We start from the raw sequence: 27,857 nt of genomic DNA, 5'->3' as shown, positions 1-27,857 counted from the left end.
TTTACTTCACCAACTTAGACTATTGTGTTCTGATCCATCACATATAATTTGGATTAAAAAACATTGAACCAAATGCTGTAATGTAACAAAATAGATAAACAGCCAAGGGGGATGAATACTTTTGCAAGGCATTGTATTTATACTTCATCATAGCATTTTGATGCCAAATTGGTTTGTGAGATATAAACCATTTTATAACCAATTATACCCTAAGTGTCATGTGAGCCCTGGCTCTTTTTTCTACCTGCTCTGGTTCTGCCCACATATATGCTTACTAAAAGCAAATAATAGCCTTTTTGGTTCCTCCTCAGTTCCAATAGAATTGAACATTTATCATTGCAATTATTTGCCTGAGGTATAGTTCTTTGCACTTTTTTGCCTAAGGTATTGTTTACTGTCAAGAAGCTGATAAAGTGTGGAATCAAGCTGGAGTTCCTACCTTACAACAATGGACAGGGGAGAATGATAAAATGCTCCCCTACAGTGGCAACGCATCAATTAGGGGCACCCGAGCGCCGCCCCCTCTCCCCATGCCAACCCCTTATATGCAATGGATAGATTCCTGCATAGCATGAATCTATCCGGGGCTGCCATGGCCACCCTCTCTTCAAGCATCTGGCCCCTTTCAGGACACGGGGCGCATGAATTACAGCAGCTGTTTTTTTTATAAGCACCTGATTAGAGCAAGAGGCTCTGATAGGCTTCATAATAGGGTGGCTTGGGTTGCAGAGAATGTGCTCTGATCCCACCCAGGTGTGTTACAACAGCAAATGAATTCGCTGATGTAACACTGATCCTTAATCTGCACAATCAGAAGTGGGTGTGGGGCAAATGCTACTGACCAGGGGGTGGCATACTGTTTGCCGTGCCTCCAAATACATTTCCCACCAGCTGCCACTGCTCCCCTATAAGAAACTGATCTATGATCAGAGACATTGACCCAAAAAAATAAACATTTTGGGGATGTGGCAAGCAGATTCTTCTATTTGCTGTCTATTAGATGCAGGTACTATTTGAAACTAAACAGTCCCTTTTATGTGTTTAGGTCTATGTACTCAGGCTGCAGTGCTATATACTCATTTGTGATCCAATAGCTCTAAGGGTACTACTAAGTTCAAAATATTCCTATACGTGAGACGACACATGACACCCTTGATTTTGGTTTTCAAAGCTTCTCAACCAATTACACACTAATATATAGGCTTTGCTATATTATGTTACATCCTGTGAAACGTCTATGATTAGGTCTCTCATTTCATTTGTCCTCAGCAGATTAATAGCATTGTTTATGTAATACATTCCTTCTCTGTATAAATGTACAAAAAAGTCTGTGCTACAGGTGAAACAATCTTCCAGGCAGGCCAATCTACATGGAGCCCACATCGACATGGCTTCAACCCAAATGGACCACTGTAGAATATAGCCAACTGGACCATGAATGTGTACATCGGAGCCTTGCTGCCCTTTCAATTCAGGGAATAGTTGAAATTAAAGCAAAGGAAGAATCCAGAACAACCTAGTGCATTACTGTATAGCTTCTTTAATAAATATTAAAATACATACATTATACTCCCAAAAGGAGAAATGTCACAGGCGATATCAGCAGGGCTGGACTGGGACAAAAATTTGGCCCTGGACTTCATCATGGCCGGCCCACTTTAATTTTGAGTGTCTCCATCAGCACTTCCCCTTACATCAGAGTGTCTTCCCTCTCCTCCCCCTCCCACGTGTACTCACAGTTTTTAAAGCAGCTTCTCGTTCCTCTCTCCAGTTATGTGATATGTGACAAGTGATAAGGGGAGAGAGGATAGAACGTCTGCCAGCTGTCTATCTCCCTCTGCAGGCTGGAGGGAGCAGGAAGCCTAATGCTCTCTCCAGCAAGTGACGGCAGCTGCTCCTCCTAACAGGAGTGAAATTGCAATCACTCACTGTCAGAGAGGATTGCACTCCAGGACTGCCCCTGACCTACCCACTGAGCCATCGGCCCACCGGGAAACTCACTGTAGTCCCAATGGCCAGTACATGCCTGGATATCAGGTAGGGTGCAGCTAATGCGTTTCTAGCGACATGCTCCCTTCCTCAAAGCTAGCCTAGCTAGGGAATTGTATTTTACTTATTTATTAAAGAAGTTATACAGTAATGCACTAAGCTGGTGTTCCTTCTTCCCTTGTTTTCTTTCATTCCTTGTATGCTGTATGCTATATTGCAGAAACCTTGTCTTACCTATTTTGTTGACTGAATGTATACAACATAGGTATATGTCTTTGTCAGCACTGAAGTTATTCTGTGCCCATTTCGATACCAAAACTCTTTTGGATTAACAAAATATACCAGGAGCAGTACACTACACAACTTTTAGGTAAGATTTATTGAAAGATGTGTCTACCTGAGAATCTGTTATGATGTAGAAATTCCATTTGCAAACGCTGTCCAGCCATCTTTGCTAGAAGGTATGGAGTGCTGAAAACTGCATCTCCAGTTGTGCACATGACATCAGCTCCACTAAAAACTAAGATCATCGTTTCAAGTACATCAACTTTGGTCACTGCCGTACATAAAGCCTAAGTTTTGAAACAGAGAAAAAAGATAAGGAAAATAATAAATCCTCTGTACCCAAAGTAAAGTGCACAGATGGATAGCTGAGTTGAAATGTTATTAGTGTAGCTTGCATTCAGTCCAAAGCCCTAAAGCAAAATTGTAGTTGTGTTGAGACAAATAAACAACCCCTATTAAATAAAACATACATGTTGTAAGGATTTTGGCAAACTTTATTGCAGATTCTTACCTGACTGTTCTGAAAATAGTGTTAATTGACATGCCAATTCTTTTATTAGTCTGACTACTACCGTCGGTGTACGGCTTGGTTCATACCGAAACTGGCCGCTGATCGCACAGGAAATCCCTCTTCTCCATTTCAGGGGCGAATCAGGGCTGGATCTTTGCCTTTGGTTGCCAATGGGAAAGAAAGTTATCATCGTTGCATCATTGCATTTAAGATAAAACAATTTCTTAAATCATTTTTAATTATGGAATTGTGTGTGTGTGTGGGGGGGGGGGGGGGAGCATACACTTCCACAATTAAAAATGATTTAAGTAATTTTGCTTATCTTTTTTTTTTTTGTTTCACTCCACCACCCTGCCCCAGCTGCCATTCTGGTCCAGGGATCTCCTCCGCTCTTAAGCCTAATACAGTGGCCAAAAGAAGGTGGACCTGGCACCTGGCAGTGGCAGCTACCTCTAGATGGAAGAGACAGCCAGCTCCAGATGATGTAAAAAGGATGGTGGCATGGTACCCTGTGTGTCAGGACAATGATGGATTTGCTGGGAGGTTGAGTTTGGTAGTGGTGCGTAACACCAGTGAAAACATTAAGAGGAAAAAAAAACACATGCAGAAGGGTGACATTTTTCTTTAAAGAATACAGTTTATTGTGACACACTAGGGTTTATTTACTAAAACTGTAAAGTACAAAATTTGGTGTAGCTCTGCATAGAAACCAATCAGTTTTAAGTTTTATTGTCAAAAGCTTAAAGCGGAGTTATGCCTGGGAAAAATTAAAAGTCAGCAGCTACAAATACTGCAGCTTCTGACTTTTATATATATGGACACTTACCTGTCTGGGGAGCCCGCAATGTCGGTACCCGAAGCCGATCTTCGGATTGACTCACAGGTGCTGCCGCCACCATTCCTAGTAAAGGGATCAGGAAGTGAAAACTTTTGGCTTTACTCCTGGTTCCCTACTGAGCATGCACGAGCCGCGCTGCACGTTCTGAATGATCCCTACTGTCTTTTGGGACCTGTGTGTGTGTCTGCCAGAAGACAGTGCGGGAAGGCCAGACATGGTGTCTTTTGCAGCAGAAAGTGGGACGATCTATGACCGGAAGTGGGAGAAAATACCTGGATTTGACAGGTAACTGCTCCCCACTCCGCCCTAATGGGTGCCAAACGTGACACTGGAGGGGGGGGGATCCGATAAGTGGCAGTTCTATTTCTGGGTGGAACTCCTCTTTAATTGAACAAGCTGCAGTTAGAGGCTACCATGCACAGTGTACCAGTTTTAGTAAATCTCCCCCACCTTTTCAAAACCTGCAGTTATCAACTCCTTTTGTGGCTCTTGGTATTTGATTTGATGACATGACATCTGCAAGCTGCAAAGGGAGAGTTTGCCTGCCACACGCTGTGATCATAGGTCTCAATAAGGAAAATATAGCTATATGATACTCAGCATGGGTCACTATCTGATAGTTGCACTCCTATTGATATCTGAATGATATATAATGGTGAAGTACCTTCACTCAGGGTCACTAGACCAACATACCTTATTAGTATTGTCAGGCAGGAATTTACATTTTTGGTTGCATACTATACACAAAATGTGTAAAATATGCCTGAAGGCTGCAATGGTTTGACGTTTCTAATTTTTGTCAGTTTAAGAAAATCATATTTGGATGCAGGGAAAAACAAAATGGTAACTTAATGCATGTCTAAACCCAAAAATATTTTTTTTACAGCTTATGGACCCTTAAAATGTTGTGGCTGCTTAGTCAATTTTTTTCAGGCTTATTTTTCCTTTTTTCAGCTGGTAATCCTGTGAATAACACAATTCCTGTCTCTGTGAGGCTACGATCACTCCTCCTCTGTATCTGTGGCTAGAGTAGTGTGTGAAGAAAGCAATGGTTGCCACTAAAACTGGACTTTAAAAATGTCTTTCACTCTTAATTTTTTATTACAAGTGGGTGAGCGGATTAGTGGTTTACAGAAGGAAGATAAGATTGTATGATAGTTCCAGTTCAACTCCCAGGAAGTGATAAACACAATAGATTTCTGGCAAGATCAACAAATATATTCTGTATTTGCTGAAAATGATCTTAGGCTAAAAAAGAAAATGATCTTAGCCTAAAAAAAAAAAAAAAAAAAAAGGTTGCAGCAACCTTATCTAATGACTGTAAAGCTGCAATATATTAAAGTATTGTTCTTGCATTTAGTAATCACTACACTATAAAATAGTGTGCACTGCAATTACCAGTTTAATTATGTTTTATTATGTTTAGCATTTTTGTTTCTTTAATCACCTGTCTACCAGGCTAATTCTTACATTTCTCACATATGAGCAAAAATCTGCATTTTTTTCTATACTTAGACCCCCCCCCCTTAACATTATATGTTATATTTTGTGAAAGCAAAGACCCTGAAAAATAAAATGGTCCTTGTTACAATGTTTTATGTCTCATGATATTTATGCGGCCATTTATAAAACCCAAATTTTCAGGAAAACATACACTTTATTTCATTTTAATGAACACTAACACAATATAATACTCAATTTCTTATTAAAATATAGATGATGTTACGCCAAATAAATATATATCTAACATGTCACACTTTAAAATTGCACACACCCATGGAATGGCAGCAAACTGCTGTACGTTCATTTATCTATAGGTGATGCTTTAATAGCCTTTACATGTTACCAGTTTAATGTTAAAGATGATCTCTGGCTCTAAAATTATTGCTCTCCCTCTGACAGGCGCATTAATATCTCACCCAAAGCCACTCAGATCACTTTTACAAGAAAGCCCATTGCTTGCTTTAAAAAAATGACATGAAAAAATGACATGATCCTGGTATAACCACTTCCACCTGAAGATGTACAAGTATGTCTTAACCTCTTGGCACCAAGTGCACGCAAACATGCGGCCTCTCGGCGGGCAGGCTTTGGTGCTGCCTGGCCACATATTTTCGTGCAGCAATAATGTAAATAAAGCTGTACCGAGAGAGCGTGCCCTTAAGGCACAATTACGATAACTTACAGAAAAGTCCCGCTCGCTGCTAGCGATTAGAAGCTTTACCATCTTGTGACCACCATGACAGCCAATCACGGCGGTCACATAAGGGATCGGCAGGCGCGGGCTCCAAGGAGTAATATAGTAATATTCTCTAGGTGGTTAAAGTATGGTATATCCAAGCCCAAAACTTTAATTTAACTTTTGGATTGAGCAGGATATAGTAAAAGCTCTGTTTTTTTTTTTAATTTTATATCCTGTTTGGGAGATTTACTTTCTTTCTTATCTCAGAGAGAAAACTTCAAGAGACAGACTTGTTATCGCTGGAAAAAGTTTGGCCTTAGATGCAATTTAAGGACTAGGTCAGTTCATGTTCCAACAACACATATATCTGTCATATATGTTTATCTAGGAAGCCACTGCAAGGAGTTACGATGATGTGTTAAGTGCAATCTGGCTACATATTATGATATATTACACTTTGTACATGTTTATTGCTCTTTGCACTTACTTCCTGAATAAACCTATTAGTGTGTGCTTGTGGACAAATAACTCCTACCCCCACTGGAGGAACAGAAACGCATAAACAGCTGGTTGTCATAAATCTGTGCAATTTTGAAAATGTCTGTAAATGAGCTACAAACAAAGTTACTGCAATATGTTCAGTTTTAGTTTGACACTTACTCACCTCATTTAACTGTTGAGGCGATAAAGCAGAAGAAAGTATTTTCTTAAATCTTCCCTCTTTATATTTTTGCGTGATAAACAATCTTCTCTGACTAATACTGGAGGTCACAGGAAGCTGGTCTTCGGGCAAAAGATTTGCTTCCCAGAAGCTATTAACTTTTTCATTTCCCAGAACAATGAAAAGCTACCAAAAGAAAACACAAACAAACATGAAATAATGAAATCATTTGTTATACTGTATTGGTTGCAGGGTTCCACACCTCTGCTTTTCCGTAATGATGAAAAGCTGACTGAATTCTATGATCTAACTTTAGCTGATTGAGCAACATTGTACTGTGAATCACATCATCACATGTCAGATATGTTCTAATAAGAAGAGCAGATTTTATTAAAAACTTGGTACCATAACTGACATTACTGAGAGTTTTCTTCACACAATAAATGAGTGTCATTGGCTATAGCTACATATGAGTGCCAATTAAGAACACCTAGCTATGTTTAGTTTTATATATATATATATATATATATATATATATATATATATATATATATATATATATATATATATATATATATATATATTTACACAGTGGGGGTTATTTACTAAAGGTGAATCCCCTTTGCACTTATAAGTGCACTGTTGGGGGTTGGGAGAGGAGAGCGAGGTGTATGTGTACCCCCTAATTCGTGGGGTGGCAGCACGAGGTTCTCTCCCTATATATGTTGTTTTGTTTTTTCTTTTTTTCTTTTCTATCGAATTTCTTCTTTTTTTGGGGGGGTTTTCTGGGAAGGAGGGCTGGGGGGGGATATCTTTAAATAGATTAACATTGACTACTTCACAAATGAGGTGTGTATGGGTAGGTCACAATAGAAGGCCCCAGGCTAAGCCTAGTGAGGCAATGAGAGTATATGAGATGGGTAGTTGGTATGATTGGAGTGGTGTGGATGTAATACATGGAAGGTTTTGTAGATACAGTAGGTGCCACCGATATTGTGTTTCCAGCGAGATCCTGTCACGCTGGTTCCCGGCGACAGGCTTCTCTAACCAGCGTGATCCCGTCGCGCTGGTTCTCGCGCTGGCTGGAATAGGAAAATGTCATTTTCCTAGAGTAGCGAGCGAGAGAGCGGCGATAATGTCGCCTCACTAATGAAACCTGCATGCCTTTGGGGGCATACCAGGCCCTTAGATCTAGTAGGGATTTTAAGGGGAATCCCCTACGCTGAAAAAACGGTGTGGGGGTCCCCCAAAATCCATACCAGACCCCTATCCGAGCATGCAACCCGGCCGGTCAGGAAAGATGGTGGGGACGAGCGAGTGCCCCCCCTCCTGAGCCATACCAGGCCGCGTGCCCTCAACATGGGGGTGGGTGCTTTGGGGGAAGTGGGGCGCCCTGCGGCCCCCCACCCCAAAGCACTTTGTCCCCTTGTTGATGAGGACAAGGGCCTCTTCCCAACAACCCTGGCTGTTGGTTGTCAGGGGCTGCGGGCAGGGGGCTTATCGAAATCCGGGAGCCCCCTTTAAGAAGGGGGCCCCCAGATACCGGCCCCCCACCCTATGTGAATGAGTATTGGGGAACCATGTACCCCTACCCATTCACCTGGTGAAAAAAAAAAGTAAATAAAACACAAGGGTTAAAAATAGTTTATTGCACAGCTCCGGTGGTCTTCCGTCTTGGGGGGTCTTCTCGCCGCCGCCCGGGGTCTTCTTCTAACTTCAGGGGTCTTGTCCCCCTCTTCGGTTCTTCTTGCCAGGCCTCTGCTTTCTTCCTTTAGCTCTTTTACTAGCAGAGGCCTGGTCTTCTGTCACCGCCGCCCCTTCTTCCGACTTCGAGGGTCTTGTCCCCTCTTCGGTTCTTCTTGCCGAGCCGCCACTCCTTCTTCCAGCTCTTTTACTAGCGGTGGCCCGGTCTTCTGCTGCCGCTGCCTTCTGTTCTTCTGTTCTTCTTCCTTCTTGAGATGTTGACTCCACGCTCTCTCTGGCCACAATGCCAGGGACGCGGTGTGCGGCGACTTATATAGGGACAAGGGGCCGGTTGATGTCACATGGTGACCCCGTCCCCTTATGATATCACAGTCCCAGCATCCTCCGGTTGTGGGGGATTTTAATTTGGTCATTGACCAAATAATGGACAGGCTCCCTCATGGAACAAAAAGAGGGGGTACACCCGACGGTCGTCTATCCCAGTTTATGGGAGAGGTGGGCTTAAAGGACTTTTGGAGACTTTTGCTTTTCTACTACACACTCCACTTTGTCAAGGATAGATCTGATTATGGGGAATGATGAGGCAATTGTAATGGTAAATAATTTAAAATACTTGCCAAGAGGCCTTTTGGACCACTCACCAATGATAGCCTCCTTGGATATAGGGGGAGGGAAATCATCTGTGGGAGTGGAAAGTTAGCCCTGCTTGGTTGGAGATTATGGGAGAATCACATGAAATACTTACTGCCCTAAGAGAATATGTAGATTTGAATACAGGCACGGCCCCTCAGGGGGTTGTGTGGGATACATTGAAGGCCTATCTTCGAGGCCTATTGATTCAGCAAATTTCTAAAATTTAAAAAACAATCTAAAGAAAGGGAAGAACAGATTTTAATAAGAGTGACACATCTAGAAGAGCAATATATCAAGGATCCAACACTCGAGAATGTGGGTGTTTGGGTAGAGGCACAACGGAATTATCGCCTTATAATGTTAGGAAAAGCCGAAAATAAATACATTTTTCAAAAACAAGTAGCGTTTGGGGAAGGTGAATCTGTAGGTCGGATGTTGGCACATCTAGTAAGAACTAATTTGCCATCATCAGTGGTACCAATGATTAATACAACCGAGGGCAGGACATCTACTTATACGGCGGAAATAGTTGATAGGTTTAGAGATTATTATGAAGATTTATATCGCTCCAAATAGGAAGAGGAGGGAGAAGGTATGTAAAACTTTTTTAGGGAGCTAAAAGTTCCTTGTCTCTCCGAGGAAGATAGGGCTATACTTGATGGCCCTATAACGTTGGAAGAGATACAGCGGTTTGTGCAAGAAATGGCAGGACAAAAATCTCCAGGCCCCGATGGTTTACCAGTGGAAATTTATCGTAATTTTGGTGGGGTGTTGCTTCCGGAACTATTGAAAGTTTTCAATTGGTCTGAAACAAAGGGGGAACTTCCCCCCTCTATGATGGAATCTACCATAATAGTGATACCCAAAGAAAATAAAGATCCACTTAACCCTTCCTCATATAGACCTATCTCTCTTTTGAATTTAGATGCAAAGATTTTGGCAAAGGTCTTGGCGGCTAGACTAAACAGAGTGATAGATCAATTTATCCATCCCGACCAATCAGGATTTATTCTTGGTAGGTCAACGAGTATGAACATTAGACGGGTTTATTTAAACCTGCAAATACCTTTTGACGACTATGGAAAGCAAGCTATTCTCTTTTTGGATGCTGCCAAGGCCTTTGATACCCTTGAATGGGTCTACCTATGGAGAGTTCTGAAAGAATTCAAGATAGGACCCTTATTTTGTCAAGTGGGTAAAGATGTTGCATAGCTTGCCGACGGCAGGGGTAAGAATAAATAAGGAATGCTCCACTAGGTTTCGGTTGTGGAGGGGGACAAGACAGGGGTGACCCCTGTCCCCCCTCCTTTTCGCCCTTGCTATTGAGCCTTTGGCGGTGTCTCTTAGATCTTGTATTGAAATAAAAGGCTTTAAGAGAGGGGCAGAGGAAGAAAAAGTAATACTATTTGTAGACGATCTCCTCTTACTTCTTGGGAACGTGCAGAACTCATTAAAAGAAACAATGTGTAAAATTAGAAACTTTGGTCACTTTTCCGGCCTATGGATAAACTGGGAAAATCCACCTTATTACCAGTTGACCCCTTAGGCCGCGTACACACGCGGGGACTGTTCGCTCAACTTTGTCCGCTGAACAGTGTTTCGGCGGACAGTCCGCTCGTGTGTGGGCTTTCAGCGGACAGTTTCAGCGGACAGTCTGCTGAACAAAGTTTTTCGGAAATTCCGAAAAACTGTCCGCTGAAACTTTGTTTCAGCGAACAGTCCCCTCGTGTGTAGGCTTGTTCGTCAAACTAAGTTCCGCGCATGCTCAGAAAGGATTTACACGCCGAAGTTTGCATTGCAGTGTATAGGACGTCGTTTTCTAGTCCCGTCGTACGTGCCGTTCACGTCATCGCGCACGGTTTCAGCGGACTGTTCGTTCGTCGTGTGTGGGCAAGTCCGTCCATGCTAATTTTGAGCGGACTGTCCGCTGAAACTTTTTGACGGACAAAGTTGAGCGAACAGTCCCCGCGTGTGTACGCGGCCTTAGATAGTACCTTTCCACAAGAAGCCACACGACTACAAATAGTGAGCCAAATGAAATACTTGGGCATTAATATCTCCAAAGATCCTAAACATTACATAGCAAACAATTTAGTCCCACTAATAGCCAAATTTAAGGATAAAACTAAAATTTGGAAAAAACTCCCCCTGTCAGCAGCAGGTCAATGTAACTTAATTAAAATGATATTCTTACCACAATTCTTGTATATTCTACATAACTTTATAAGAAATGGTTCTACAAGATCGACTCTATATTTAGAGAACTGATCTGGAAGGGGGGTTCAGCACATATTAGTTTAAAGACCCTGCAGCTGCCAAATAATGACCCTTTTAGCTACTTTCTAGCAGTCCAGCTTCAATATATAGGAGGAGGTGAGCCTGAGGGGGTTAGTCGAGAGAAGATGACCCCCCTAGAGAAATTCCTTTACAGGCCATTGGTGTAAGCTCTGGAGGCAGGTCCTAATCTAGGCTTAATGATTAAGGTGTGGGAAGTGGCTAAGGGGAGATTGGGATATAGAGGTTTTACAGAATACTCCCCCTTATGGGCAAATAGTAAGTTGGGTGAGGTACAAAAAATAGGGCAAATTAAGGAATGGCAAAGATGAGGTATAAAGTTTATTCACCAGATCTACCAAAATGGAAATGTAAAACCTTTTCAAGAACTAAGGCAATATAATGGTGTAAGATACTGGTAATACAGGAAATAATGCGAGCCCAGACAACGAAAGGTTTGATATCTAAAATCTATTCAAGTTTACATATAAAGAGTCAGGAAAGAATACAAGAGAAAGCGTATAGAAAGAAATGGGAAAGACATGTGGGGAGTATTTTGGAAACTCAATGGGAGAGGATTCTTGAGCTTGCACCATGGGTGTCTCTCTCTCCACCCCAAAAGATGTCACACCTATTTTTACTGTATATAGCATATTATACCCCGCAAAAACTTTTTTTGTTTGGCCGAAGTCAACACGCTTCCTGCCCTAGATGTGGAGGGATAGAGGGGGACATGATTCATATGTTTTGGAGGTGTCCCAAACTATTCCGCTATTGGACGGAGGTGGTGGAAATAATAATTCAGGTATTGGAGGTGGCTATAGATATGGATCCAATGGTGTGTGAATTGGGGTGGATAGATGGAGGGAGAAGGCCAAAAGATACCAAACTAGCAGTAGTAAGGTGCCTCTTTCAAGCTAGGAAACTTATAGCCCAGAAGTGGCAGTCTTCTGTGCCTCCTTCCAGTAAGGACTGGGTACAGAATATGAATGTGGTAATTCTCAATGAAAGGACAACATATATAAGACAGGGAAGTATTAAGAAATTTGATAAGATCTGTAAATTGTGGTGTGAGAAAATGAATGGAAGTATTTATGTATAAAACTGGAACAGTTGACAAACAGCTAGAAGTGAGACAGGAACACTGTGGAGGAAGGAATGGAGGGGTGAATGATGGAGGTGATGGAGGTGGTGGGAGGGGGGGGGGGGGTGTTTGAAACAAGGGAATACTGGAAATGTAACTCAGGACAATGTATAGACATTAAAGGATGTGGTTTATGAGGGTTTTTTTTTTAACTTCTGTGAAAATTGTCTTGCTTATCTTCAAGGGATAAATGTAAGAGAATGATGTTTGTTTTGTTTAAATTGAAAAGAAATTAATAAAGATATAAAGTTAAAAAAATAAATGCACTGCAAGTGCACTTGGAAGTGCAGTCTTTGTAGATCTGAGGGGGACATGCAAGGAAAATAAAAAACAGCATTTTTGCTTGCACATGATTGGATGATACAATCAGCAGAGCTTCCACTCATTTCAGATCTTCCCCTCCGATCTATAGCGATCTACAGCGACTGCACTTATAAGAGCACCTTCAGTACACTTGTTGTGCAAAGTGGATTTGCCTTTAGTAAATCAACCCCAGTATCTCACAAAAGTGACAACACTGAAGAAATTACACTTTGCTACAATGTAAAGTAGTGAGTGTACAGCTTGTGTAACAGTGTAAATTTGCTGTCCCCTCAAACTAACTCAACTCACAGCCATTAATGTTTAAACAGCTGGCAACAAAAGTGAGTACACCCCTAAGTGAAAATGTCCAAATTGGGCCCAAAGTGTCAATATTGTGTGGGCACCATTATTTTCCAGCACTGCCTTAACCCTCTTGGGCATGGAGTTCACCAGAGCTTCACAAGTTGCCACTGGAGTCCTTTTCCACTCCTTCATGATGACATCACAGAGCTGGTGGATGTTAGAGACCTTGCGCTCCTCCACCTTCCATTTGAGGATGCCTCACAGATGCACAATAGGGTTTAGGCCTGGAGACATGCTTGGCCAGGCCTTCACCTTTACCCTCAGCTTCCTTAGCAAGGAAGTGGTCGTGTTGTAGGTGTGTTTGGTGTCATTATCATGTTGGAATACTGCCCTGTGGCCCAGTTTCCGAAGGGAGAGGATCATGTTCTGCTTCAGTATGTTACGGTACATGTTGGCCTTCATGGTTCCCTCAATGAACTGTAGCTCCCCAGTGCTGGCAGCACTCATGCAGCCCCAGACCATGATACTCCCACCACTATGCTTGACTGCAGGTAAGACACACTTGTCTTTGTACTCCTCACCTGGTTGCCCGCCACACACTCTTAACACCATATGTACCAAATAAGTTTATCTTGGTCTCATCAGACCACTGGACATAGTTCTAGTAATCCATGTCCTTAATCTGCTTGTCTTCACCAAACTGTCTGTGGGCTTTCTTGTGCATAATCTTTAGAAGAGGCTTCCTTCTGGGACGACAGCCATGCAGACCAATTTGATGCAGTGTGCAGCATATGGTCTGAGCACTGACAGGCTGACTCCACCCCCCCACCCCTTCAACCTCTGCAAATATGCTGGCAAAACTCATACGTCTATTTCCCAAAGACAACCTCTGGATATGACGCTGAGTACGTGCACTCAACTTCTTTGGTCGACCATGACGAGGCCTGTTCTGAGTGGAACCTGTATCCGCTGTATGGTCTTGATCACCATGCTGCAGCTCTGTTTCAGGGCCTTGGCAACATTCTTATAGCCTAGGCTATCTTTATGTAGAGCAACAATTCTTTTTTTCAGATCCTCAGAGAGTTCTTTGCCATGAGGTGCCATGTTGAACTTCCAGTGACCAATATGAGAGAGTGAGAGTGATAACACCAAATTTAACATACCTGTTCCCCACTTAAAACCTTGTAACATTAATGAGTCACATGACACCGGGGAGGGAAAATGGCTATTTGGGCCCAATTTGGACATTTTCACTTAGGGGTGTACTCAATTTTGTTGCCAGCAGTTTAGACATTAATGGCTGTGTGTTAAGTTATTTTGAGGGGACAGCAAATTTACATGGTTATACAAGCTGCACACTCATTAATTTACATTGTAGCAAAGTGTCATTTCTCTAGTGTTGTCACATGAAAAGATATAAAAAACATTAACAAAAATGTGAAGGGTGTACTCACTTTTGGGAGATACTATATCCACTTGCTGCCCCCCCCTATAGCAGATACACGGCGGCATAGTGGTTTCAAAATCCTGACCGGACATCATATGACGTGATCAGGATTTTGAGCCGCTGCGCGCCCCCGGGGTCGCGCAGCGCGGCGATCGTTGTTGCGGGGTGTCAGTCTGACACCCCGCAACTATGATCTCGGTAAAGAGTCTCCGACGGAGATTCTTTACCACGTGATCAGCCGTGTCCAATCATGGCTGATCACAGTGTAAATAGGAAAAGCCGGCGATCGGGTTTTCCTCACTCGCGTCTGTCAGACGCGAGTAGAGGAGAGCCAATCGGCTGCTCCTCTGACAGGGGGGGGGGGTCTGTGCTGATCGATTATCAGCGCAGCCCCCCCCCCAAGGATGCCCACACTGGACCACCAGGGACGCCACTAGACCACCAGGGATGTCCAGCGCAAGGTAATCCTCCCTAGACCACCAGGGATGCCATTCAGTGCCCATAATGGATGCCAATCAGTACCCATAATGGATGCCAATCAGTGCCCACAATGGGCATCACTGATTGGCATGCATTATTGTTTGGCACTGATTGGCATCCATTAGTACAGTATAATATAATACAATGCCGTCTATCAGTGCCCACCTGTGCTGCCTATCAGTGCCCATCTGTGCCACCTATCAGTGACCATCCATGCCCATCTGTGCCGCCTATCCATGACCATCTGTGCCGCCTATCCATGCCAATCTGTGCCATCTATCAGTGCCAATTTGTGCCACCTATCAGTGCCGCCTATCAGTGCCACATATCAGTGTCCATCAATGCCACCTCATCAGTGCCACTTCATTGGTGCCACCTCATTGGTGCCCATCAGTGCCGCCTTATCAGTGCCCATCAGTGAAGGAGAAAACTTACTTATTACAAAGTTTTGAAACTGAAACAAAAAAAACATATTTTTTTTCAAAATTTTCTGTATTTTTTTATTTGTTTAGCAAAAAATAAAAACCATAGAGGTGACCAAATACCACCAAAAGAAAGCTCTATTTGGGTACAGTGTAGCATGGCCGTGCAATTGTCATTCAAAGTGCGACAGCGCTGAAAGCTCAAAATTGGTCTGGGCAGGAAGGTGTTTAAGTGCCTGGTATTGAAGTAGATATATATATATATATATATATATATTGTGACAGAGCGAGGCTCTGTCCTTATGAAATCGGAGGAAAAAGAGACAGAGTTTGCATATCTCCAGCCCTGTGTCCAGGTCTTGAGGATAACGAGCAGGGTGTTTGCCCAGCTGCACACAGGCCATATAACAAAGGGCTGTTGGGAATGGAGTGTGGACGATGGTGGAGTAGCTTGCTGCTGTGCATGTCCAAAGAGCCCAAAGCTGTGTGCATTGAAGGGTTGAAGCTGTGTGCGTCCAAGGAGTCCAAAGCTGTGTGCGTTAAAGGGCTTGAAGCTGTGTGCATCCAAGGAGTCCAAAGCTGTGTGCGTTAAAGGGCTTGAAGCTGTGTGCGTCCAAGGAGCCTAAGACTGTGTGTATCCAAGCAGCTCGTTTGAGGGGCAAGTACTTATAGCAGCACTAATGCTATAGAGTAGCCAGGTGGGCTAGCATTTTCATTTGGACTTTGTATTTAAATTAAGCTTGGACCCCTGCGTGGGATTTCTGGATGGACTAATATTTTGTTTTTCCTTTTAATAAACGTGGGCTACCAGGCCCTTAACTATAAACGCCTGCCTGATGTGGACTAAAAATGCCTCTAACCACTTGAGCTAAACACCCCCAATATCACAATATATATATATATATATATATATATATATATATATATATATATATATATATATATATATATATATAATGTTTAAAGCTGGCCACTCTGTGTATTCTTATTAAGGAAACACTTTTATTGGCTACCTGAAAATGACTCAGCATCAGAAATGTATTGCATTTCAGCTTATACAGCCTTCCTTATAGCATACCATATACTGTGTATGTATGTGTGTGTATATATATATATATATATATATATAATTTTTTTTTTTTTTTATAATTCTATTTTTATTTTCAATTATTATAAAGCATTACACATAGTTAAGCAATTTCAAACATATATATTACTTACATACATAATAATCACATTTATTATTTTATTTCCTCTACCCCCCCCCCCCCCCAAACATATCCTGAATATTTTAACAAAAATGTTTTTTTATTTTTTTAGATAATTACAGTAGGTACTATATACTTAAAGTGATCCTGTGCTATGCTGATTAAGGGCAGCATGAGTCCATTAAGTCATCATAACTTTGGTGTATGGGAATTATGTTAATCTCTTCCCTTTCTCTCATAGAATAGCATTGATACTTTGTAATTGACTGCTCAGGTATCAGTCCTGTAATATAGGGGCGAGGATCAAATCCTCCTCTCTATGCAAGCTTCACATCACGACTTGGCGTTTTTAAAAGTCTGTCTTTTTTAAATCTTGAAAGCAAGCAGAGCTGCAGGGGAGAGAAATAAAGGTAAGTAAATGTCGCAGCAGGGGCTGATAAAAGAGTGAATCTGTTCCTTTGCCTTGCACCTACCATTTAAACCACTTCCAGCCAGAAGTGATGCTGCAAGTGATGGCTGCCACATCACTTCCAGTTTCAGACATTTTCCAGCCCCCATCAATTTCTGTGGAATTCTTCAGTTGTAAAGTTTTATAAACAATGCCCAGATGCCAATGGCTCCTCTTTATGTCCCCTAAGGATGTCCTTTGTATAGATTAAATGCATGGGGATAGCAGCCTATGATGTCATCATATCTGCTGGTGTACCGCAGTATAGTGTTGAGCTTTTATTACCCTAAGATGCTTGTGAGTACATTTGCATGGAAATAAATTGGTGTTTTTAGCAATATTACTCACTGGTCTTTTGTATTTTCTCCTGAATCTTACTGTGAAGAATTGCACTTTCCAGACATCCTGTGGGAAACCCAGTGGGCGTGGAAGTATCCTGCACTATTGATCTCTTATAATCTGGAGATCATAGTTATCTGGCAAGGGTACTCATATTCATATGTTTGAGGTGATTTGGGATTTAAAGTTAAACTATAGTGTTTTATTTTTACAGGGCCCGCTCAGTGGATTCCTGAACATTCCTTTGGGAGTGGACATTTATTTCTATTATAGTATTGTTTGACTTATATTGTATATGGTTTAATCTTTTCACTTTATTGGTTATTTTATTTAGCTGATGCTATTATTTATATAATTTTTATGGTTAGAGGCTTTGCGCACTCATTTTGAATATTATTTTGTATTTCTCTGTATCCGGAACATTACCTCTGAGCACTTAGCAAATGGAGCGTAAATGGACGCCATCTCATTAAGAATAATTTTTAGAGATAATCACTAAATACAGACTACCTGCAATGCATCTCTTCTACTATAACCAGACACTTGCCTACATATACCTCCTGTTGTCCAGGAATAATTTTGTAGGGGTGTCATTTTGCAGTTTAATGTCCAGTTTCTCTCGATAAAGTATTGTTATGAGGTCAGGCTTAGTGGGTGGGCAAGGAATAGTCCACACTTTTAAAATGTTGAAACAGAGGTGTGTCCATTGAGAGATATTTACTCTGGGTGTCTCCAGGCATGGTAGTGTAGGCATGTTGTAACCAAATAGCAGTAGCAGAGGTGTCTTTGAGTTTAGTGAGTTTGTGATGCTGGGTATAAATATAATGATTTCATCCGAGAAGATGGAGATTGGGGGACAGAGCCAAAAGCGATGAAAGTGAAAGTTAGATGGACCCACATTTTTGGCATGCTACAGGCTGTGAAGGTGTGTTTAAAGATATAAATGGGATGAAACCCCTGTGGATTAATTTGAACTGTGTTTCTCTCCAAATTTTGTTGATGATGCACTCTCAGACTTTTAAATAGCCTTCTAGAATATTGTCTCCAAATTCGTCTACTGGAAAATCTTTGCACCAGTTCTTAAAAAATGATGTGGTTGTTATGGTGTTGATATCTGAATGTAGCGATTTGTAGACCTCTGGAATAGAGTAAGCATGTTTACAAAGCAGATGATCAATCATAGAGGGACAAAATCTTTTAGGCCGCGTACACACGGGCGGACTGTTCGCCCAACTTTGTCCGCTGAACAGTGTTTGGGCGGACAGTCCGCTCGTGTGTGGGCTTTCAGCGGACAGTTTCAGCGGACAGTTGGACGGACAAGGTTTTTTCGGAAATTCCGAAAAACTGTCCGCTGAAACCTTGTTTCAGCGAACAGTCCGCCCGTGTGTAGGCTTGTTCGTCAAACAAAGTTGCGCGCATGCTCAGAAAGGATTTTCACGCCGAAAGCTATAATGCAGTGTATAGGACGTCGTATTTTTCGTCCCGTCGTACGTGCCGTTCACGTCATCGCGCACGGTTTCAGCAAACTGTTCGTCCGTCGTGTGTGGCCATGTCCGTCCATGCTAAGTTTGAGCGGACTGTTTGCCGAAACTGTTGGACGGACAAAGTTGGGCGAACAGTCCGCGCGTGTGTACGCGGCCTTAGAAATATCTGGACAACAGGAGGATATGTAGGCAAGTGCCTGGTTATAGTAGAAGAGATGCATTGCAGGTAGTCTGTATTCAGTGATTATCTCTAAAAAGGGTTTCAGCTTCATTGTGTCTATATGAAACAGAGAGCTTGCCTTTACCAGGCCCTTGGTGTGCTAAAAGTCATATGCCTTGTATTCTATGCTTGAGGAAGTTTTTTTCTAATCTCCCGCCAGGCAATAATAGTGTCTCGGATCAAGATATTATTTTGTAAGTGTCTTGAGAGAGATTACATTTTGCAATGCAGGATGCCAGAGAGATGCTAAGGAGAGACCAGATTAGATTCCAGAGTGTACTTCACATAGACAGAGGATTGAGACAACCAGTCTAACCCATACCTAAGTAAGCAAGCTAGATTGTACATCTGGATATCAGAGATACCGGCACCTCCTTCACTTTTAGGAAGATGCAATTTGGGCAGAGCAATCTCTTTTTGCACCATAAAAGGGTAACAATAGCTTTATTGAGTTTCTGTAAATCTTGGTGTTTTAAGAGGATGGGAATAGTTTGTAGAGGGTATAGGAGCTGAGGCAAACTCACCATTTTAATCAGGTGACATCTTCCAAAGAGTGATAGGGGTAGAGTCATCCAAGCCTCTAATTATTTTGAAAAATTGGCAAAGGGGGGTAGTTGAGGTTGTAAAGAGAAGAGGGTTCCTTCCCTATTTTAACACCTAGATCTGTAATAAATTGTTGGGCTAGAGGGAAGGGGTAGGACGCGTCCCATCTTGAAGAGACAGAATGAGTAAGGGGGAGCACTTCCCTTTTATCGTAATTTGCCCACAGGCCAGAACAGGTGCGGAACAGGTCCAAAATAGACTGTAAGATATCCAGCCTCATGCAAAGCATTTCTATGGTCTGGCGAGTTGGAATTAACTAGGTTGCATTGGGCTTGGCGGAGGGTTTCGTTAGCCTGTCTATATTTTTGTGCTGCAGCTTTCTTAAAAGAAGAAGCATAGGGAATAATTTTGCCTCACAAAAAGGCCATGCCCGCTTTCCAGGACAAGATAGGGTCACTTTCGCGCTCTTGGTTAAAAGACTGACACTCCGACCAGGCCTTGCGGATGGTACATAGGAAGTTCTTATTAAGTGCCAAATAATGGGAGAATTTCCAAAGTTTAGGAGTTGCATGTGACTAGAGGATGTTTAGAGTTAGAGATATGAGAGCGTGATCGAAAATGGCCATCTGGTGTATAGTAGAATCACTGATGAAATGGATGGAGAAGGAGAGGGGAGAAAAAGAGAAAATCTAGTCTGGCCAAGGAGTCTTGGGGAGGGGATTAAAAAGTGAATTCTCTATCTATAGGATGACTTAGACGCCATGGGTCTAGCATGTTCAAAGCTGACAACATATGTGAGAGTGGAGAGTCTGTGTATATGTGAGACCTAACTTAGCTCTGTGGGCCTTCCATAATTTGCTGTCTTCCCCTGGATGCATTAGCATATTAAAGTCACCTCCTACGATGAGAAAGGGTTGCAGGTGTTGCATGATCCATACAGGTGTGTCTCAAAAGAAGGATGAGCTGGCGGAATTAGGGGCATAGATATTAGTGATTTGAATAGCGCAGGATTAAAAATGGAGTCCTAAGGTTATTTTACGGCCAAGGTCATCACTGGTTACTAACTTGATGGTACAGGGGAGGTTTTTGTGCAGCAATGTAATCACTCATGCCTTACAGCCTACAGCTGCGGATTCCACCACCTCCCCTATCCAGAGTTCTTTCAGGTGATAGAAGTCAGCTTCCGCTAAATGGGTTTCCTGCAGTAGAGCAATGTCTGCCGTAGGTGTCTAAGGTGGTGCAACACTTTTATGCATTTTATAGGGGAGCAGAGACCTTTGACATTCCAGGAAATTACTTTTATATTGGCCATTAAAAAGGAGAATGGGTTCCTAGCAAGTGAGATGGATACTGTCTGTAGACCACAACCTTGAACAAGAAAGGAATATGATACTGCCTCTTGAGAGATATGGGGAGAATTGACGAGTGAATCTGTTCAACATCTTGTAGAAAGTTTCAGAAAATAACTAAAGAAAATAAGCAACAAATCATAAAACCTTAAGAGCACTGGCTTCTCTTTTTTCGACACAATGCGTTACTAGCATCTAGATCCCTAAAACCCTTGTCCATTGGCATTTGAGGAAGATACCCAACAAGAGTGGTGGATAGCATAAAGGTACGCATGTGCCGCAGCCTCGAGTAAAGCATGCCCTCCAGTGCTATGGACAAGAGAATACATGCATAACAGCAGACGAATTAACTAAGAAACAGAAGACTGGGTTCTGATTGGATTAGCAAAACAAGTATAAAATAACATGCAATCATAAAGTTACGTGAAGTGTCCAGGACTATCAGTAAGTCTTATGCCACATACACACGATCAAACTTTCTGGCGGACTTTCCGGCGGACTTTCTGGCGGACCAGAGTCCATCGGACAATTAGATTGTGTGTGGGCTCCAGTGGACTTTTTCTTGCGAAAAGTCCGGCGGACCTAGAATTTGCTTTGAATTTGTCCACCGGACTCGGCTTTTAGCGGACAATCCGTTTCGTCTGTGTGCTAGTCCAACGGACTAAAACCTACACTAGGGCAGCTATTGTCTACTGGCTATGAACTTCCTTATTCTACGTCATCACGTTCGAATCCATTGGACTTTTGGAGTGATCGTGTGTGGCCAAGTCCATTTGTTTGAAAGTCCGGTGGACCTCAGCTGCAAAGTCTGTCAGACTGTCTGCCGGACCAAGTCCGTCGAAAAGTCCGGTCGTGTGTACGTGGCATTAGACAAATCCAAATGTTTCAGGAGATTCATCATGGGAAGAGGATCCAAATTTGATCTTTTTAGTCCCTTCTTTATGTGGGCCCCATTGATCTTTGCGGGAAAGAAGTGCTTTTCTGGCTGGCGGCATTTCCTCCAAGGGTTGCAGATTCAAGGATTGCAGAAACTGTTCCACCTCCAAAGGGGAATAGAACATGAGGCGCTCGCCTTCTGATGTTGTGAGATGCAGGATGGTGGGGTAAGCGAGGGTAAATTTAAAGTGATAGTGAAACAGAATGGAGCAGATCTGCAAGAAGGCTTTATGTGTGCATGATATCTCTGATGAGTAATTCACAAACAAAAGGAGAGCATGTCCTTTAACTTGCAGGGTGCACTGATTCCTGAACTTTTGTAGAAGTTGCTTATCCACGTAGTTTAAAAATGTACAATGACTGGCCTTGGAGATTGCCTGTTTTCCATAAGTTGACCCAGCCTGTGCACTCTTTCTACGTGTATCGACCTCCAATGCCTTGGGGATGGTGGACTGATTCTGGGACTCCAATAATGCACAGATTACTCCACCTGGAATGGTTTTCTAGGTCTTCCAATTTCTCCTGGAAAGCTAGCAAAGCCTCATCATGAGCCTGGATAACATTAGATGGCTTCTGCTCTGAGAGACAGCCGATTCTCTGTGGTCTGTATTTGTTGCAGCTGTAACCCCAGCTCCTTACGGAGCTGAGCTTTGCTCTTTGTCAGAGCCTCCTCCAAAGCTAAGGAGATGGTGGGGGTGAGAAGGGCTGCTACAGCCTCTGCGATGTGGGCATATAAAGGATCTGCCGCTGCAGGGGCAGAGGAAGCTGCCGGGGGAGATGAGTCTGGGCAAAGAGGAAGGTGGGAGGTGCCCTCTAGAGTATTTAACATGGCCACGGGTCTCGCCATGTTGATATCAGCGGGTGGGCTCCACATAGATATCCTGGCTCGGCTTTGTGCAGGACCAGAATCGATCCATGAATTGGTTCATTTGATAGAGTGGTACTCACTTAGTGAGTGACAGTGGCGGGTGAGATCCTGTATCGGCTTATGAAGCAAGATTCTGCCGCCTTAGGGGGAGCTGTGGGATTCCTTGTCTACATCGCATGGTGCAGGAACTAGAAGCCTATAAGTCACTTCTGACAAGTTATGCCAACACCACAGAATCTTGGGAGAGGGCCCGTCCCTCCTCAAGCACACAGCCAGTGATTGACAGCTTAAGATGTGCATGTTTCCCCATGAGACTGTACTCCACTTAGGTCTCAGAATACACTCAGTTCCCTGCTCTATACTTTGCAGTGTGTAACATCAGATCCCGGCCCCCTGAAGCTCAGAAATGCTGTGTAAAATGTGTGCTTTAGGAGCCTGTAGAGAAGCGAGGATGGCAAATAAAAAGGTAAAACTTATCTAGAGGGATTTGTTTCATCTTTGTGTATCGCCTGAGGCTAATCACTTAATATATGTAAGGGTTTACAACCATTTTAACTATTTTTAATTAACAATGAGTTTGTTTTAAATATTAATATTTTAAACAGATCTCTACCCAATTGTTTTAGGCGTTTGCTGAACAGTCATCACAGTAGCAACTTAAACTGTGAGCCAGACTTCCAGGTTCCTTTCTCTAGAGTACATTTTCTATTTATTCTATAGCAAATCCAATATACTAGAAACACAAAGGTTCTGATGCATGCTCTAGATAAGTGAAGCTTTTGACACCTGTTCTCCGTAGATCTGTATGCAGTCCAATTAGGGCCAAAGGTGGTGAAGTTATGCAGACTGGGTAATGAATCTCTTGCCATTAAATAAATTGCCAGAAATAAGTGCATATTTAAAATTATTTTCTGTCGATCCTTGAACAATCAAATAAGACTGACCTTCAAAATATGTGGATTTGCTTAACATGGTTTGCTCATTTCATTGCATTCCACAATTTAGTATGTTTAGTGCATACAACGCTGCTTTTATAGAATGTAATTTTCCAGACCTTGATTAAGAGCCCTGCACAAATAATTACGTTGTATTCCTTTATCTGTCATTAGCAGTATCATGTGAATATTCTATATATGTACCCCAACACAGTGTATCCCAATATGCAATCCGAATGTATCAAAATTGCTCATCTGTAACCTCAATATTGTTAGATATTGTGCCTATATGATAAAAAGGCACATAATATATAGAGTACAGTAAAATTTTGAAAATTTAAATTTAAGCAAAACATAAAAGCAAATTAGAATAACATATTAACAAACCTCAACAAGTTCATTGGTCCAGATTGATGTATTCAGTTTTAAGCTGTGCACCTTTGAAACTTTACTTCCTAATGCTCTGTGTTGACCTGTTATTATAAAGAGAATAATTTAAAGACAAAGTGATTCATTCCTTTTATTCATTCATTGATTTATGCATTTGTTTATGGTGGAGATGCTGAATTATAATTTTTCTTACCCATTGCACTATAATTATTTGTTTTTAAGAGCAAATCCTATGGCAAACAGCTTCAGGTACAGCTGGGTTGTAAATATGTTTGGTTAGTTTTGTGGTTAACACACACCTCTGCTGCGCTGCACAGCCAGGTGGTTATGCCTTGTTCAGACAGATGTACTTAAGAGTACGGCCATGCAAGGAACATGTTTGCCTGCATGGGGATGCACAGGTGTTCTGTGCATCCCCTTGCTGGCAGTCCTATTCATGTCAATTGGGGCACTGCGGCTGAATGGACGCAGCTGGTGCTCCCAATTTGACAAAGTGGGAGTGAGTGAGTACGGGTGTATATCCCCAAACGCAGACAGTGTGCATTCGGGGAAACCCACACCCACATGGATGTCAAATTGTGAGCAGTGGGTTTGTTTGTGCAGTCTCTGCATCCCAATTGACATGAATGGGTCTGCTTGCATGAGGATGCACAGGACATCTGTGCATCGCCTGGTGGGCAAACACGGCCCGGGCCTTAATAACACTATTTCCTATTTTAGCTTTAGCAGCAGTGTTACCTGTCTGGTTATTGGACAGTCTAGCAGATGTGATAATCTTTCTGTATTTATGGCAGAAAGCATAGAGGAGGATATAGAAACATAACAGCAAGGTGCTTCAAAGATACTCTGATAGTTAAACCGTCATATGGACCAATTCACAAAGCTATAATACATGTGTTATTTGCTATAATGATTGTTATTTGAGCCTCATGATTGTTATTTTCAGTTCTCATTGGCTCTCGTTGCTGAAAATAATGGTTGTAATGGCAAACTGTTATCCTTATAGCTTAGTGAATTGAGCACGTACCGTCTAGTCGGATTGAAAATAGAAATTTAATCAGGAAAACAGTTGTGTAAGCGTCACTAAAATATTAACTACTTCATGACTAGCATCTCATTCCCCTGCAAACTCCAATTTTTTGTGTATCTCTCGCATTACTTTATATCTTTTTGTGCTCGAATTCCATTAACTTAAAATTACTACACATTATATCTCAATAACTTGGTTTTGCTTCTCAGTGATAGTTGTACCGATATGCTATAACTATGCACTGCTTCTCTGCAAAGAACAGACTTCAGACATATCCAATTTAAAGAAGAGTGGTTCATTTTTCTGGTTTTGAAGATACAAGATTTTCAGGCTGATTTACTAAAGAAGTTGCAAATCTTCACACAATGAATTGTCGATTATCTAATCATCTGAAAGAGCAAATTACTGTTCACCTAATTTATCTGCACATGACTGGATAACTGAAATTAATATATACCAGTTTATTGTATGAAGATTATCAGTTCCTTAAGCAAATCAGACTTTCTTTCTTTTGTTTCTAATCTACCTACCCAAAACTGATGTTGGTTTTTGAAACCTTAAATATTTGGTAAACATGTATTCAAAAAACAAAAACTACAGAAATATTGCATTATGTTGTAACATTTATGAAGGTGTAGCAAACGAATGCATCCATCATTGGTTTCTTATGAAACTGGGATCTCAAATAATTGAGTTTTTTTACTACAGGACCTGTATGCTGTTGACAAGATGTTTCCAAACAAGAATGATATTAGTATACAGAATAGGGGTTAATTAGTGTCAGAGCATATTTTTAGGGTTAGTTCAAGTTAGGGTAAGGTTAGGCTTTACATATTTGGGGAGGAGGTTAAGTGTTAAGGTCCACTTTAGGGTTGACGGAGTTAGTGTCAAATTAAATGGTAAATGTTTAGTTCATGTTTTGTATTAGGGGTCATGCTAGGTGTAGCGGCGGGCTGCTGAAGAGCACACGCTATGCTTTTTTTTCAAAGTAAAACTTTACCCAAACTACAGTTTGGTTTGGGTCTATTTGCCTAAATTGGACTTCTGTGTCAGTCTGACTGGGGTGTGAGATGTTCAGCCTAGCCACAGGGGGCACTGTCTCTTGTGGCGGGCGTGGAACTATGGTCTGGTCATGCGCTTAAGTTACTCTCTTTTGGAGCCAGCTCAGTGGGAGTGGCCCTCTCGCTGTGCCCTCTGGGAAAGGGTATTTAAGATACGGACGTCACGTGGTTTGGGGTTCCAGTCCAGTATGATGTGCTGACTACTTGGTCCTGGTCCTCCTGACCAGCCCCAGGAAGGCTATGGCCTGGGGTGCATACCCACCTGACTTTGATGCCTCAGGGCTGGCTAGCCCAAGACAAGTAAACTAAAGGAGGATTCTGAGGTGGTTGGGTGCCGTCTCCAGTTCGGAAGAGATCCATTGTACTTCAAGCATTCCAGGGGAGGACTCTTTAGAAGAACACCACGTACGGGCTGGTTTTCTTAACAAGAGCCTGGAAGGGCTGAAGTTACCGATATAATCCAGTCTTGTGGATATCGCCAAGCAGGTTGAGAGATCCAGGTATCCTACAAGTGTTCTACAGCTTCGTTTCCCTACGGCTTCTGCAACAATGTCTGTGACAAAGACTTTGTTCCTTAGTAAGCACCTTGTTGGCTGCTAGGCCTTGTGAGAGAGGGACTGTCCAACCTGAGTGTTCATCCAGCTGTGAATGGCTATTCTCTGGATGCAGTCAAAGTAAGCATGCTCTTTAAAGTTTTCTGGACTTTGACATTGAGAGTTCCTGAACTACCTTTTCCAACCCTCTGATCCCAAGTTGAAAGACTGTTCAATGGTTTAAGTTTTTGCAAATAAAATCCATTCAAGTGGATCTATTGTCAGTCTCAAGTTACTGGGTCATCTACCATGGGACATCCCCTAGACGTGTCACAAGGAGAACGGAAGGTAACGGTAAGCCCAAAAATAACCAGCAGCTCCTTCGGGGGTTAGTGCTACATAGGCATTAGGGAAAGTGAAATGTAGGTGTTGGGGGTGCAGGGAACACTTTATTAATAAGTGAGACTGTGACAGCTGGAATATTCCTGCTAGTTTGCTACTGGAAGCCTTTGCCACAACTACCAGTAACCAGTGAGCAAATACTTGTATACTGCTAAAACAGTGTCTTAATGCTATTTAGGGACATACCTACAAGGGTCGCAGGGGTTACAATTGCAACCTGGAAAAGGTGGTATTCCGGAACCTCTTATTATACTCTTATTATTATTATTATTATTAATATTATTAGTAGTAGTGGTAGTAGAAGTAGTAGTAGTCATAGTAGCAGTATTTTATTATGAATGATTAATTACAATGAATGTGGCTGTGTATTGTCCCTGTCAGCTCTAATGCCCTAGGCCAGTGATGATGAACCTTGGCACCTCAGATGTTTTGGAACTACATTTCCCATGATGTTCAAGTACACTGCAGAAGACATGAGCATCATGGGAAATGTAGTTTCAAAACATCTGGGGGTGCCAAGGTTTACCATCAGTACCCTAGGCTATGGCTTGTGTTGGCTGTGCAGGAATGTGGCCCTGTCTGTGTGCCATCATCAGGTATAAATAAACTGGCGAAGGCGTTCGATAGAGTGGCCTGGGACTACATGCGCGCAGTCTTAACAGCGGTGGGCCTGGGTGATCGCATGCTAGCTTCTATAATGACCTTGTATGCTGGCCCTACTGCGGCGGTGAGAGTCAACGGCCACCTATCGGACGCCTTCCCTATTAGCAATGGCACTCGTCAGGGCTGCCCCCTCTCCCCACTGATATACATCCTCACTTTGGAGCCCCTCTTGAATAAACTCAGAACGAACCCGGACATTAGGGGGATCTCGATTAAGGAGAGGGAGCTCAAGGTTTCGGCCTTTGCGGACGACATCTTGCTCTCTCTGACCG

The 27,857-nt window shown here is 42.3% G+C and overlaps 1 protein-coding gene across 3 annotated transcripts in view; it reads right to left on the bottom strand.

The window, feature by feature from the left end:
• Positions 1-27,857, bottom strand: part of ARAP2 (ArfGAP with RhoGAP domain, ankyrin repeat and PH domain 2) — a 609,403-nt gene that overhangs the window by 343,081 nt on the left and 238,465 nt on the right. For all 3 annotated transcript variants that reach the window (XR_013272356.1, XM_077477663.1, XM_077477664.1), the window contains exons 12-14: positions 23,894-23,979; positions 6,470-6,652; positions 2,387-2,561 (exon numbers count right to left, since the gene is read on the bottom strand). Coding sequence is in view for 2 of the 3 variants with exons in the window: in XM_077477663.1 (XP_077333789.1) it covers positions 2,387-2,561; positions 6,470-6,652; positions 23,894-23,979 (444 nt within the window). In the remaining variant the exon portion in view is untranslated. The remainder of the gene's footprint in view (positions 1-2,386; positions 2,562-6,469; positions 6,653-23,893; positions 23,980-27,857) is intronic.

This window comes from Lithobates pipiens, unplaced genomic scaffold (genome assembly GCF_037356315.1).
Source record: "Lithobates pipiens isolate NorthernLeopardFrog02 unplaced genomic scaffold, aLitPip1_a1.2 Scaffold_13, whole genome shotgun sequence".
NCBI classification, from domain to species: domain Eukaryota; kingdom Metazoa; phylum Chordata; class Amphibia; order Anura; family Ranidae; genus Lithobates; species Lithobates pipiens.
This window is presented reverse-complemented; position numbering and strand designations above follow the sequence as displayed.